The sequence below is a fragment of the Patiria miniata genome, unplaced genomic scaffold, assembly GCF_015706575.1.
Source record: "Patiria miniata isolate m_02_andy unplaced genomic scaffold, ASM1570657v1 HiC_scaffold_2, whole genome shotgun sequence".
Lineage (NCBI taxonomy): Eukaryota > Metazoa > Echinodermata > Asteroidea > Valvatida > Asterinidae > Patiria > Patiria miniata.
In genome coordinates, this window is record NW_024037058.1 from 13,036,616 (window position 1) to 13,050,977 (window position 14,362).

Genomic DNA, 14,362 nt, shown 5'->3' on the forward strand with positions numbered 1-14,362 from the left:
CGGGTAACGGTACGCGAGGGGAGATGAAGCAATCCAATAAAGAAGAGGAACCAGTCAATTTGGGCATGATTTCCTTGATTGCGGGCCACCAGGGGCCGGCTCTGTCACAGCGGGTCTGATACATGGAGTTGGCGGATGTTTCACTCAACGATTTCAAGATGTTATCACAAAGTGTCTTTGAGTACTCATGATTGCCTTGTGGCCCATGTCTCATTTTGATTTGTTCAAGTTCGGGTATTAATGTAATACATGTATTTGACACCAAATTAAAGTGGAATACACTACATATTCATGTAGATGCTATTCTGTTCACTCTTTTAGTGCATGTATGTACATGTAATACTGCACTAATGTACTTGACACACAGTTGGCCTCCTAATCCCTCAATTCATGTCTACTGAAGCCTGGGAGATATTGCATTTCAAGAACAAACCATGATCCCATCATCCCAATATCCCAAAGTAGTGTTCAGGACCAAAACAACCCATACATACTAGTACTACAACTTTACTTTGCTGTGGGGTAATTTTTGATGGACTGTGTATTCTCAGTCCTCACTAGCCCTTACAAGTTAGTCAGTAGTCATTCAGTCCCAAGCAGTCGTCATTCAGTCTGAATCATTTGTCAATTCAAGGTTCAAGCTACATACAAATGTACATGTACATGTACATGTATTTTCAGTAAACAGTGATGAAGGCATTCCTCCTTGTTCATCCCCTGTTACTTGTGACCGGAATGATTTGACTTGTGATTTGAGAGGTGATAACGACCACTCTGTGAGCATTGTATTGGTGGAACTGAAGACGGGCAATAAGCGGATCAAATATGAGATTTGACTTCAATCAGTACTGTTGCCGGGTACTGATTCACGCACAGGATAAATTTGCATGCTTTGTAGACTACCGCATGGGTTACCCATGCACTAGTCTACTACGCATGCGTTTTATGAAGCAATCATGGAACTAGCGCAGGGGTAGTGCGCACACGCAAACATCGCCCTACCGGTAGCTACAAGAAAAGATGGGGGTACATGCATTGCAATGCTTTGCAGAGATATGATGCCAACATTTTGGTGAATATGTACCGATATGAGGTATAGTAAAACAAATATAACATGGTGTATTTCGGGTGGATAGTTGATATTTCCCACCTCAGTATTGGACATTGACAAACTATAGCTAGTTCCCTGTGCTTCACCTCAGGAACTAGTTTATCAACTTCCAATACCTGGACTTCCAATATCGACTTTTTATCCTCAAACCATGTTATACATGTATTTGGATACTAAATCAAATTAGGTTTTGCCCTTCACCGACGTTTGAACACTGTATACTCAGTGTGTTACCTCCCGAGTGAAAGTTGGAAAAAATCACTCGGGTGGGACTCGAACCCACGACCTCCTGCTTTCTAGTGCAGATGTCTTACCACTCGACCACCGAGCTCACGGGATCGGCTGGCTGGTTCGAATCTGATGTACATAGCAGCGGGTACTGCATAAACTATTATTTGGATACTGTTGTTGGGCTTCAGTTGCACGGTTTTGGCTGTGAGATCTGACTTCAATGGTACTGTTGTCGGTCGTCTGTTGCAGAGTTTTGCGATGAAGCCATACATACATGTTTACCGGTACATGCAGTATGTATTTGTAACATGAAATAACTTGAGTGTAATGTTACCGAAGCATGTGCAGAAATTTGTCCATGTGTACAAGTACAGGAGCCGTAGAACATTATTGTTGATCGAGTAGGAGTGCCTATAAAAAGGACTCCGGGAATAGTATCGTACTGTAATAACTGAAAACCAAACACAACCTAATACTCAATTGGGCTTCCGTTGCCCAATTCTTAATTGGGCTTCATCCGTTGCTGGATTTTCTATGATCCGATGTGTCCGAGTGGGCGCGGTCCCTATCACTCTCGCCAATACTCCTTGAGGAAAGGAGGATGTTGGTCAGAGTGTAATACCTCACTTCCATGTCGGCACTTCATCCGCAACATCTGTTCCCGACACTTAGCAACAGTTTCGGTTAATACCTTCTGACGTTTGCTGGATTTTTCTTCCTTTCCAGCCTTTGTTTTTAATTAGTGATGACATTTAGACATCCTTATTGGTGGTGACGCACATGTACGTGTTTAATGTTTAGGCGTATATATCTAATTTTATCAGAAATGTATATTCAGACAACTACAATAAACTTTTTAAAAAAATATGATTTCAGTTGACTTTTCTCCAAATATTCACAGAAACTGAGAGAAAATGTCAGGACATGATGACAATCAAAGTAAAGGTTAATGCAAATTTATTTGTAGCAACATTTCCATACAGCAATTCCTGGCATTCCAATTAGGAAAAGCCTGTGTTCCCAATGAGAACGGAGTACAGCCACACTGAAATGTTCCCAGCATTCCAACTTTGTATGCAGTTGACAACACACATAACATTATTTTGTTGTACTTTAAAAATGGACTGATTTGGGGGCTAGTACATGTACATTGTACATACAATTTACCAGATATCATTCTACTGACCTGTACGATGTTTAGTTTCCAGAGGTGCTGGAAAACTACGTTCTGTTTCAACAGTCAAAGTACAGCTCACAGATGTGTACCGGTACCTGCATAGCCCAGCGTGCATTATGTACAATGTACCGTAGATGGAAAGAATTATATACAATTCTGAATGGATTTAGACACCTGCATCCATGGAATCGGAATTGATTCCAAAAAGTTTGGAATCATCTTTAATAGCCTTATTTGATTCACGATAAAACCATGTGTACACTTAAAATAAGATCATGGGCATTTGTCTATTTCTTCATCTTCTCGAGGCAACTCATACTTTTTTTGGGGGGGGGGGACTTACTCATATTGGAGAATGATGAAATACCGGTAGTATTGGTGTATTCAGGATATAATTTTTAACATACATGTACAGGTAGGCCTATGTTGTCTAGTTGTCCCTGTAAATATACTCCATTATTATCCAACAGCAAAAGGGAATGGTCAATGGCACGTCAGGGTCACCCAAGGGCTTCTCAGGGCTGGACCTGACCTCGGCGGACATAGAGAGACGAGGCCTAGAGGAGGGGCAGGGTCTGAACGCCTACCAATCCTCCACCGCACCTTTGGAGGTCAAAGAGATGCCCCCCGCCCTGTCCAAGACCTTGGAGAATTTTGTGGGCCAACTGGATGTTCTAACACAGGTACCAATTTTAATGTGATTCAAGTTTAATATAAACTGTTTGCAAATTTTGAGATAAAGAGCCTTCTCCTTCTTCTTGTGTAATGATTAGAGGGGACCAAATGGGGCTCTACCTTTTAGACACAGGTCAGCTAGTTCTAAGTTTTGTTTCTTCACAAAGATAGGAACTAAATGCGGATCGGAAATTAAAGGGACACTGCGTCCTCGAACAGCCCAATTTAGCTACAAAACGCACTTTGAACGAAATGATGTTAATCAGAAAGAACATTTAAAAGTAGGATATAAACATCCACACAACCATCCTTTGAAAACTGGGCGTTTTTGTGTTATTCCTGCATTATGCATGCGAGAAAGACTTTCGGGGTCCACTTTTACGACCCCAAAAGGTCGAGCTGTTTGGGTGCTAGTTGTGATTTCATCCGTAAAGTGTTCGCCTTTTGCGGACGTGTAAGAAACCGCTGTTCGCGAGCACGGTGCTGCATAGGTACCGGTACATTATAATAGACACACACAACATGTATACTGTACATTGAAGACAGGAAAAACGTAGTCGTCCTCCGTCGTGTACGATGTAAACAACCAGTTTTTTTGTTTTCTTTTCTTGGGAACGGTAAGACATAAGGTTGGTTCCCTTTCAACCAGATGTTTGAAATAGGCTAAGTAAACAATCCAAAACATGAAATTTTGGGGGATTTCAGGACCTAGTGCCCCTTATTGTACTGTACCGGTACATCATACATGTAGTTGATTTTGTATTCAAAACCAATGAAACAAATCTATTGCAAATTATGAAATACAGAAATTCTGGCTTTTCCCCCATTTTTAGGACTTTTTAACATCTTTAATGCCAGACATCTCCAACTTAGGAACCTAAATATATACTTTCCAATTATTCAGTATTGCATTGTGGGTTTTCTTTCCTTCCATATAATTTGAATGGTTTTTTTTATAGAACAATTTTACCCAATCAGTTTTCTTTTTCTGTACAGTGTATCAACTCATTTGCCTGATTTCTCTTGTATACATGTAGACCACAGACCATTTACACAATTGGTGTAAACGGTCCGTGTATAGACTCATTCTCTTGTGTATAGACTCGTTTGCCTAATTTGCTTTCATTTCTCTCCTGCTAAAAATAAAACATCCTATTACTCCCAACACGGACAAAGATATACCAGTGCATGTAGTGGGTTCTTCGATTGTTTTGTCCATCTAAATTAAAACTGACGGAAACATAAAAATATATGCATTACAGATGCCACCCAAGGCCATGAGCTTGTCGCTTCTGATATTTTTTCATGACACTTTCACTCATAACCATACAAATTCACATCCTTTATTATTTTATTATTTTTTACTTGCTTGGAAATACCTGTAAGGAGTGGCTCATTTAGGCCATCAGCTTCGGTCCAAAAATTGGGCCACCGGTATCAAAAGATCGAAAGGAGCAATAGGCCATGGGCCAAAATCTGTATCGGGTCTAGAAGTTGAGGTTTGTCTTTACTTTCTGGTCACCAGTGGTGTCAACTTGCAATAAGGTCAACTTTACTAATTCGATAGTGCTGAATCTGAATCTTGTTGTGGGGTGCTGTGGCCCAATGGTTACGGTGTTCGACTCGTGTGCCGTGGTACATGGGTTCAAATCCTGACCGTGGGAACATGGTGCTTGTGCTCTTGAGCAAGGCACTTTACCATTATTGCTTCGTCATTCAGATGGGACGTAAAGCCGTAGGTCCTGTGTGTTGTGTAATGCACGTTAAACAACCCATAACACTTATCGCTAAGAGAAGGGGTTTGCCCCAGTGTTTCTGGCAGTGGCTGCAATATGCGCCGCAGCACCTTGTCAGCCCTTATAATGTGCTACATAATGAGTCTCATATTTCTCATTACCTTTCTTTAATAATAGACATAATTTCCAGCGCTTTGAGTACCTATTTGCTGGTTCATGTAGATACGTGCGCTGTATAAGACTCCGGTATCATCACATTGGCCTAAATTGCACATTAACCTTATGACAACATTTGTTGTCATTATTTTGCCCATGTTTGATACCGACCAAACCCCTGTTGGCCTACCAGTAATTGTTTGTTGACAAAAGTACTAGTGCCAAAACAGTAGCACTCTGGTCATATCCATCCAAAATATGTTTTGCAAAGCTTATCTTGTTGGATATTGATATTAAAACCAAGACAATTTTTGGCATGTCCTTTTCAAGAAATGCTAGTGACAGTTTTGTCCAACAGTGCATGCTCATATTTAGTATCATTTAATTTTCATAATTCCATAGGGTTGATTAATTAATGCCTTATATATTGAGTATTTCCAAACCAAAAATAATAGAGTAATTCCCTTTTTATTTTTTTAAAAGTACACCACTAAGATTGAAAAAGGATGCCAAAAGTGAAATGCAAGTGACGCTGGAATCGCTCTTCTGCCTTAAATAATTAAAATTCACTTGATGGTCATCAAAATGGACAAATAACCTTGCTTACAAATGTGCATGTACACTACACGTGCTTGAAGATTTCAGTGCTTTTCACCAAATCAGATTTTTTTTCTCTCTTGAGGAATTTTATATCTGTGTGTTTTACAATGTATTTTAATGAAAACACATGTATAAGTACTTTTTTGTTCTTTTTGGGCATCTGTTATAGGCCTACCGTACCTTCTAGGCAAGACGATTGGTTTTTGTTTTTGTGCATTTAATTCTCCAAAAATTGGTGAATTATTAAGTGATTTGATAAGTTATTCAATAAGTAAACAAGGATGGATATTTTGGTTCAACAGGGAATAACTTTTGTACTGCTAGATAATTAGAAGAAACAAAAATGCATGGGGAGAGCACCTATATGGGCAAACAGACAAGACTCAGTTTTAACCACTTTCCAGCAGACAAGAAAATAAACATGACTACATGTCAACTGATGGTTTTTTTTCCTCCTGTGTTTGCATGTAAATGGCAGCAGTTGATGAGATGGGTGTGCGTTTTCAAATTGTCAACATCAAAGCGTGAATAACGTCAGTAGCTGGTTGTCATCACCGCACAGCAGGACACCGCTAATTAAAAGTAGTCAAGGTCATCTTAAACAGACACGCATCTTGTAAAATCTTTAATTCCGCGCCGGCCCTCACAACATGCAACCATGCGCAACTTCACTGTAACAGTCACGCATTTCCGTGCAGCTCTCCAGCATGTTTGGCCAGCTCTGTCTATCTCTGCACCTTTCTCTCCTCCTCCTTCTCCCCCCAAAGGAACTTGAAACCCAGTCCAATTACTGGATGAGATTTACTGATCTGTCAGTGGTTTGGCCAGTACGTCATTAGCGTTGGAGGATCAGTGTGTGTTTGTGTATGTGGCAGGGCCCGCATTTACTCTCCACTGCCCTCAGTTCTGGGCCACCTCCTTTTCTTTGCTTTTTTCGTGTTTCTTTTCTCCCCCCCCCCCCTTTTTTTTTTTTTAAACAAATGTCAAGAAGTCGTCTCTGCGTACGCGCACTAGGATTACACCTGTCCTGGGGTTCCAGCTGGCTTTTAAAACAGCCGGTGAGATTAGCTCTGGTGCCCGCAGGAAAAAAAGTGTAAATCTGAGTGGGTAGTTTGTACGCCCTTCCATCGATAATGCATTTGGTCTCTCCTGAGAAATGCAATATGGGACGGTGCTGTGCAGTGATGACAAGTGCAGTTTTAAGTTAAATAACAGGGTTTAGATCTTGTCGCTTCTTGGCATGTACTTGTGCCTAAAATGAGTGTAGGGGGTGGACAGTGTATCTGAAGCAATCTACTGTGACTCAAAAAAGAAGCTAGAGTGTAAACTGTGTTTCAGATTTTCCCCTTTACATGTGTACATACGTCAGTCGGTCAGTCTTTTAAATGTACGTCAGTATTAAGTGCCGACCATTTTTTTAATCAATCCCTCAATCAACCCCTCAATAACCAATTAATCAACCAGCCAATCCGTCAAATTGTCGTTCGATACATTGAAGCAACGTATTGAAAGTGTAATTTATCATGTACATCGTAATTAAAAAGAAATGACATGTACATGGTTATACACAAATGTACCTCAAAAGAGTACCGGTACATTGTAAAATCATTTTGTATAAATACAGTGTTTTTTGCCTCTATGTTTTTTTCTCATTAACAAAAATACTGTCATCCACTTTAGAAACGGAGTGCATTAGGTCACAATTATTTCCACGCACAGGAACCCTCTCCTTTTTTTCCCTCTCACATCGGTGACTAAAACCTCCCCCCTACCCCCCTCCCTCCAAGTTCTCACTAATCCTTTGCTTCCACAAGATCACCCAACCTTGACAAGCTATTACTCCCATCCGCTTTGGAATTGATGTATCGGTAACTTTTAATTACCTAAATCCTCTTGATTCGGAATCGAGATTCCAAAGTCAAATCCCAGGCACCTGTTCGTGATTAGGCGCATGAAAATTGGAGACAGTATTAAGAATAGGCATGTAGTTTGATATTATCTGTGTCATAAAGAGACCAATGTAATGTCGTGTGATTAAACAATTTTCAGGGACTTGAGCCCACACGATTCTGTGTGTTAAGAAAAACTTGTCATTTGCACATGTGCTCAATTTAGCATTACTTTTTGCCATTTTTATGAGTGTTTAACTCCAGTCTCACATATATCCCTCAGAATCAGCCAGGAGGTTTTGGGGAATTTTGTGGGAGGTACATTGTAAAAGTCAGCCGCTCATTACCATTCATGAGACTTGGAATGTGATGCTGCCTGGAAGTGTAAATTTATACAAAATAATGCCATTGGATTCATGAGCTGTGGTTGATTTTGGGAAATTGAGGAAGTAGGCATCCCAGGGGTACGTTAGGATGTACAGTAGGCCTATCTTGTTTAGCAATGAGAATTGCTAATTCCATATTTATATAAGCCTTATATTACAAAAGCTGGTTGAGTGAATTTGCACAATGGATGTAAAATAAACAAGAATGGTGGGAAGAGAAAAAGGCACAGAAAGTTGCCTTCTTTTTCAACCTACAGTGCTTTGTAGCAGTAGCTATTGTGAGAAATCACTCTGAAAGCAGTACATGTATTTGTGATAAGCTAAATGATCAAAGCAGTGGTGAATTCATCAGTGATGAATTCAAGTAGTAGCTGTCAGTCACAGAGAAAGTGTTCTACTGTCACTGATTACATCTGAAAGGATGGTTTATCAGCTTCCTATATTGATGCAAGACTTGCACGCGCCCATGTGGTCATGGATGACTGAGCACCATTGATTTCAAAACAAAAGGCACAAAACGATCTTTTTCCAAGTTGGGATTCTGTATCTGTCTGTATCCGTTGCTCCAGCTAAACTGTAGAATCCGCATCCCGCTAGAGTTGGGGCGGCTGTGCTGGAGCTAGTTAACTTGGGTTTTGGTTCCCTCCCCGATGACGTGGTCTACTAAGGCTTGTTTAAACTGGTTTAAGTCGGGTATGGTGATAATAGTGTTTGGCAGGTCGTTCCAGATGGGGATCGTTGATGGGTAGAAACTGGTGCTATAGAACTTGGATTTAGCGTTGGGTCGGTGGTATGAAAACTGGTGCGAGCTCCTAAGGGTTTTTGTTTTGGGCCTAAGGTTGTGTTTGACTTCAACGAGGTTGTGAGAGATCTTGTACATCATGGTTAGTCTAGCAATGGAGCGACGTGTTTCAAGTAGAGGCCAACCAAGCTGGTTCAACATATCTGTGACACTGGCAAGCCTGGTGAAGTTGTTACAACACATCCTGGCAGCGTATCTCTGGATACCTTCAAGTTGTTTGTTTTCTTCCTCAGCGAAGGTGGCCCAGCCGCAGGCACCATACTCTAGTTTGGGGCGGGCGAGAGACTGGTAAAGTTGGGATTTAACCTTTCTGCTACAGGATTTGAAGTTTCTTCTGATGATGCCAATGGTCTGCCTAGCGTTGTTGGTAATTTTGTTGATGTGAGACGACCAGCTACAGTCAGAACTCAGGATGAGGCCAAGATAAGGGTGATTGGTAGTAGTTTGGAGAGGTCTCTGGTTGATTTTGTACGTACTGATGAGTGGATCCTTTTTGGTGGTGATATGCATGACAAAGCATTTGTCTGGATTGAATTTCATTTCCCATTCCCTCTCCCATCTGCACAGAGCATCCAAATCGTTTTGCAGGGATGTAGCGTCAGATGTTTCTTCTACTTCTCTGTAAAGTATGGCGTCATCAGCGAACAGTCTGATTTTCGAAGAAACATATGAAGGGATGTCATTAACGTAGAGGAGAAACATCAGGGGTCCCAAGACAGTGCCCTGGGGGACTCCAGATAAAACTTCAGCTGTTGTAGAACTTTTACCCTCCAGGACGACTTGTTGGGTACGTGTTGTAAGGAAAGTTGAGATCCACTTGTGCACATTACCGGTGATGCCATAGTGCCTCAGTTTGGTGAGAAGCCTCTGATGTGGGACGCGATCGAACGCTTTCGAGAAATCAAGTAATATTGCGTCAACCTGTTTGCCTTTCTCGATTGATTTAGCTATGTCATCAATGGTAATGAGGAGTTGAGTGTCACACCCTCTGCTTTTTCTAAACCCATGTTGGCAGTCTGTCAGGATCTGGTGCTGCTCAATGTGGAACATTATATGACGATGGATGACGTGCTCAAGACATTTACATACCACTGATGTTAGTGATATGGGGCGGTAGTTACTGGGGTCACTTTTACTGCCTTTTTTGAAGACAGGAGACACGTTGGCTGTAGTCCAGTCATCTGGGAGGTCACCAGATTTTAAGGATTGGTTAAACAGCCCTGCTAGTAGTGGTGCCAACTCCACGCTGCATTCCTTAAGGATTTTATTAGGAATGTTATCTGGTCCCGAGGCCTTGGAGGGGTTCAGATCACGAAGAAGTTTCTCGATACCCTCAGCCACGATCTCAAGTGATTCAATGTCTGGAACAGACTGCTGTAGGTTAGGGAGGTTGGATGTGTTTTCCTTGGTGAAAACTGATTTGAAGAAGGAGTTGAGAATGTTTGCCTTCCCAACTTGGTCTGAAACGGTGTCAGTGCCATTCTTCAGCGGATGGACGCCTACATTGTCAGTTCGCTTTGATTTGACATATTTCCAGAACTTTTTTGGGTTATGTTGGAGATCTTCCTCAAGCATACTGGAGATATATTGCTGGTGAGCTCTGTTGAGGTTTCTTTTATACATTTTCCGGGCGCTTCTGAACAGTTTGGAGTCCTCAGCAGAGTTAGTTTTCTTCTGTTTATTATACATACGTTGAAGCTTTCTGCTTTGACGACGGAGCGCAGGAGAAAACCATGGCAAGTTAAATCTCGTTGAGGAGTACTTGGATGGGATGAACTTTTCAGTAAGTGCGTTGAGGGTGTCCCTCAGAAGAATCCAATTTTCATTAACTGTCCTTAGATTCAATTCATGGAGAAAATTTTCACCAAAGTTCTTCAAATCATTACGGAGGTCTTCAAACTTCCCTTTTTTGTACAGGAAGAATTTGCGACGAACTGGTTTGGTAGTTACACCTCCAGCGTTAATCAGAATTTTCACCATGCTGTGATCTCCACAACCAAGAAGCACCCTGGTGGATTCAACGATGGTGGGGTTGTTTGTCATAAACAAGTCAAGAATACTTTCCATCCGGGTGGGCTCAAGGACAAATTGGTCTAAGTTGAAGGAGTTACAGATGTCAACTAACTTCCTGCACTGAGCAGAAAACTGGGCGCCAACCTTAACCAACCTATCATCCCAATTGATGTCTTTCAAGTTGAAATCTCCTCCCAGCCAAATTTCACCTTTTCCTTTGGTTAATTGATGGAGCTTTGAGAGAGATGTATCAAGTCTATCAATCGGTTCATGAGAGGAGTCTGGGTTGTAGAAAGCCCCCACGTACACCTTCTTCTTAGGTCCACATTCAACGCGAACCCAGATACATTCAGCGTCAGGATTTAATTCATCCACTAGATGACAGGAGAGGTTTTTGACAGCTATCAAGACACCCCCGTAGCCATCATTACGATCTTTTCTAAAGACAGCGTACTCTGGTGGGAAAAGCTCAGCATCAAGGATCTTTTCATTTAACCAAGTTTCTGTGCCAATAAGAATGTCCGGCGTATGTTCATGTAGGATACCCAAAAGTTCCGAAGCCTTATTTTTCAGACTTTGAAAGTTGATGTTGATGACAGTAAGCTTCTTCGCTCTGGTGGGTTTCTTAGACTTTGTTTTTGCTGTGTCACGTATGGGAGGATTTCTCTTCCTGGTTTTACAAGGCGGTTTGGGGGATGATGCAGCAAGGGGTTGTACATCACTCAAAGACTGGTCTGAGTCAAGTGGAGTAAAGGGATTTTCAGTTTCAAAATCAGTCACGATACTAAATAGCGAACCAGAAAAATTTGGATGACCACACCCATCACAAATCCATGAGGTACTACAATTAGCCAACAAGTTGTAAGTTTTACTACTCATGTTGATGCAAGCGGCATGATTCCATTTTTCACACTCTTCACATTGGATACCCTTCTCTGGATAATAGCCTACTTCCTCTCCACAGACACCACACGGTGCAGGGGGGTCATCAAGCGAAGAGTTGGATGGAGGGCCTGGGTTTAGGTTGACATCATTTCCAAGTCCGATCAACAAAACATGGGTCCAGGATAGGCCATGAGAGTTTTTCAGAGTTTTGATAAATTGTCTACGAGGCAGTAACGCAGTTGCAAAATAACTGGTGCTTGTTGTGCCAATATCGGGATCACATTCTGTCAGCCTTGTGTCTACGGTTGTACTTACAGTTTTGCAGATCCCATCACTAATACGTGCGAGAGTAAGCAGGAATCCAATCACAAAATAAGTAATGGTGAACTCCATGGTGGTTTAATCCAAGTCAAAAGCTGCAGAAGCGGTAGTAGGAAGTCCAAGTACAAACTTCGATGTCGGTCTATAAATTGCACAGTGTTTTTTTAAAATGGCCGACTTCAAGATTCACTGTTTACACAGTTGACTAAAAATGACGAGATTTGACGAAAATTCACACGAACGACGAACAATAAACCAATAAGCAGATCCTTAAAAACATCAAAAGCGATAAAAATGGGTTAAAAGACCTGGATGGCCAAAGGAAACGCGAAAAATCAAGGATTAAAAAGCTAAAAATCTCCCGCGAAATAAAAGTCGTCTAGCTCCGACACAGCGCCCTCTATCTCAACGGTGGTAGGTACATGTGCATCCCCCATGGACCTCCCCTTGCAATACAGAGTCTCTATAGCTCATTACATTGCTCAGAATCAGCCCAGTTTGGAAAAACGAGATGTATTTTGCCTTCTGTTTTAAAATCAGTGGAGCTCAGTCATGAATCCATAACTGAGGGGTGCAATGGCACTATGGCAGGCTTATAAACCATCCTTTCAGTTGCCACACTGACAGTGTCATGTGCTCAAATTCACACATGTACCGGTAATTTAAACATACATGTTTTTGGATTACTTTTTTATGTAATACCCTGTGCATGTTCATATATGACACAAGGTCGGGTATCCAGTCTAACTTTCTGGGGGCGTACATTTTAAGGGCTTATTAGCCCATGGCGTTGACTAGTGTGCTCCGCAATAATGACTGTCATATGAAATGTCAGTCATCATGGGAACTATCTTTCTAAAACTGAAGCATCCAAAACAGACTGTAAACACACCACCTGGGTATTCAATTCTGGGTCAAAGTGAATGGGGAAATAGTATAGTAGCATTGATTCAAATAAGAAGCTGCACATCAAGTAAAAAAGAACTTTACTGATGCCAGGTCCGGACCACTTGCCACCATGAGACAAACATTCCCCACTGGTAGTAGTACAGCTTTATCTATATTACATGTGAGATTTGAAGGTTTGTATGGTGGAAAGATACTAAGACAAGATAAGTTTGCGGTAGCACCATGTGAATAAATCTCTTTTGTGAGTATGTGTGGTTCTGAAAAGAACCGGAGGGACTCAACGTTTCGAACAGAATGCTCTGCCCGTCGTCAGGAGAACGACGGGCAGAGCTTGACGACGGGCAGAGCATACTGTTCGAAACGTTGAGTCCCTCCGCCGGTTCTTTTCAGAACCACACATACTCACAAAAGAGATTTATTCACATGGTGCTACCACAAACTTATCTTGTCTTAGTATATTACATGTACCGTACATAGGTGGGATTGTCCCAAATTAGCTGTACATGTGTACATGTAGACAGACTGTGGATTGAAGTAAATGTGTAGGTTGCATATATTCGGATCCCAGAGTACCTGAATAATATCTTTATGAATACCCCTGCTTAGGCAAGCAATATGATTTATCAAATCAACTTTTTTTTTAAAAGACAGGCCTTCAAAAGGACTTTTTTTAATATTATTAACTTTTAAACTGAGGTGGTATCGCTGGTGATGTTTGAAGACAATTGTGACGACGATTCTTGAAATTGCATTTTTGGACGAGAGAGCTTTTAGGGTCATTGCGTTTAAATGGTGAATATACTTTGAACGGATTGAGCAATTTCAGTCATTTTTTCATCTAAAAGTAGTCTATGAAATTGGCTTACCAGTTGTTATTTTTTTTGTTTTTGGTGCTAATGATTTTTTTAAATATGAACTATATTTTTGGGGGTTTGGGTTCCTCTTTTGTTTGTCTCAGCCTGTACAATGTACCGGTACATGTATCTCCAGCCTGGCCAAAATTTAAAACACTAATGATGGCCAAAATTCATCATTTAAGACTAATGAGGATTAGGACCACCTCATTCAGAAAAAAAAAACTTGTATCTGAAGGTGTTCTGACAATTGAAAACTAAAGATGTTAGAAGCACTCCAGCAATTAGGAGTGCCCCTTGCTGAGAAATATTTTAAATTGGAAAAGAAACCATTGAAATACAAATGTCATCCACCTGTAACAGAATACATACATGTACATGTACGGTACCTAACATTTTGACACACAATTTATATCATTTGACAGCAATTTTCAAGTATTTGGCAAAACAAGTTGTACGTAATGTACGTAAATGTACACCGTACATGTACACATCTTCTTTAGGGTACCGGAAGTGGGAGGCATCATCATGACCCTGGAGGCCTTGGGTTACCCCATAGTTTTCTGTTTGTTGGAAAAAAATCCTGTTCTCGTCAGCATAATCCTTTTCTTGCTGGT

At 41.1% G+C, this 14,362-nt stretch overlaps 1 protein-coding gene across 1 annotated transcript in view; it reads left to right on the forward strand.

Annotated features, from left to right (window-relative positions):
• Positions 1–14,362, forward strand: part of LOC119726560 (POC1 centriolar protein homolog A-like) — a 33,415-nt gene that overhangs the window by 17,710 nt on the left and 1,343 nt on the right. Inside the window, exon 11 of the mRNA XM_038198293.1 lies at positions 2,990–3,202. Coding sequence (XP_038054221.1) covers positions 2,990–3,202 — 213 coding nt within the window. The remainder of the gene's footprint in view (positions 1–2,989; positions 3,203–14,362) is intronic.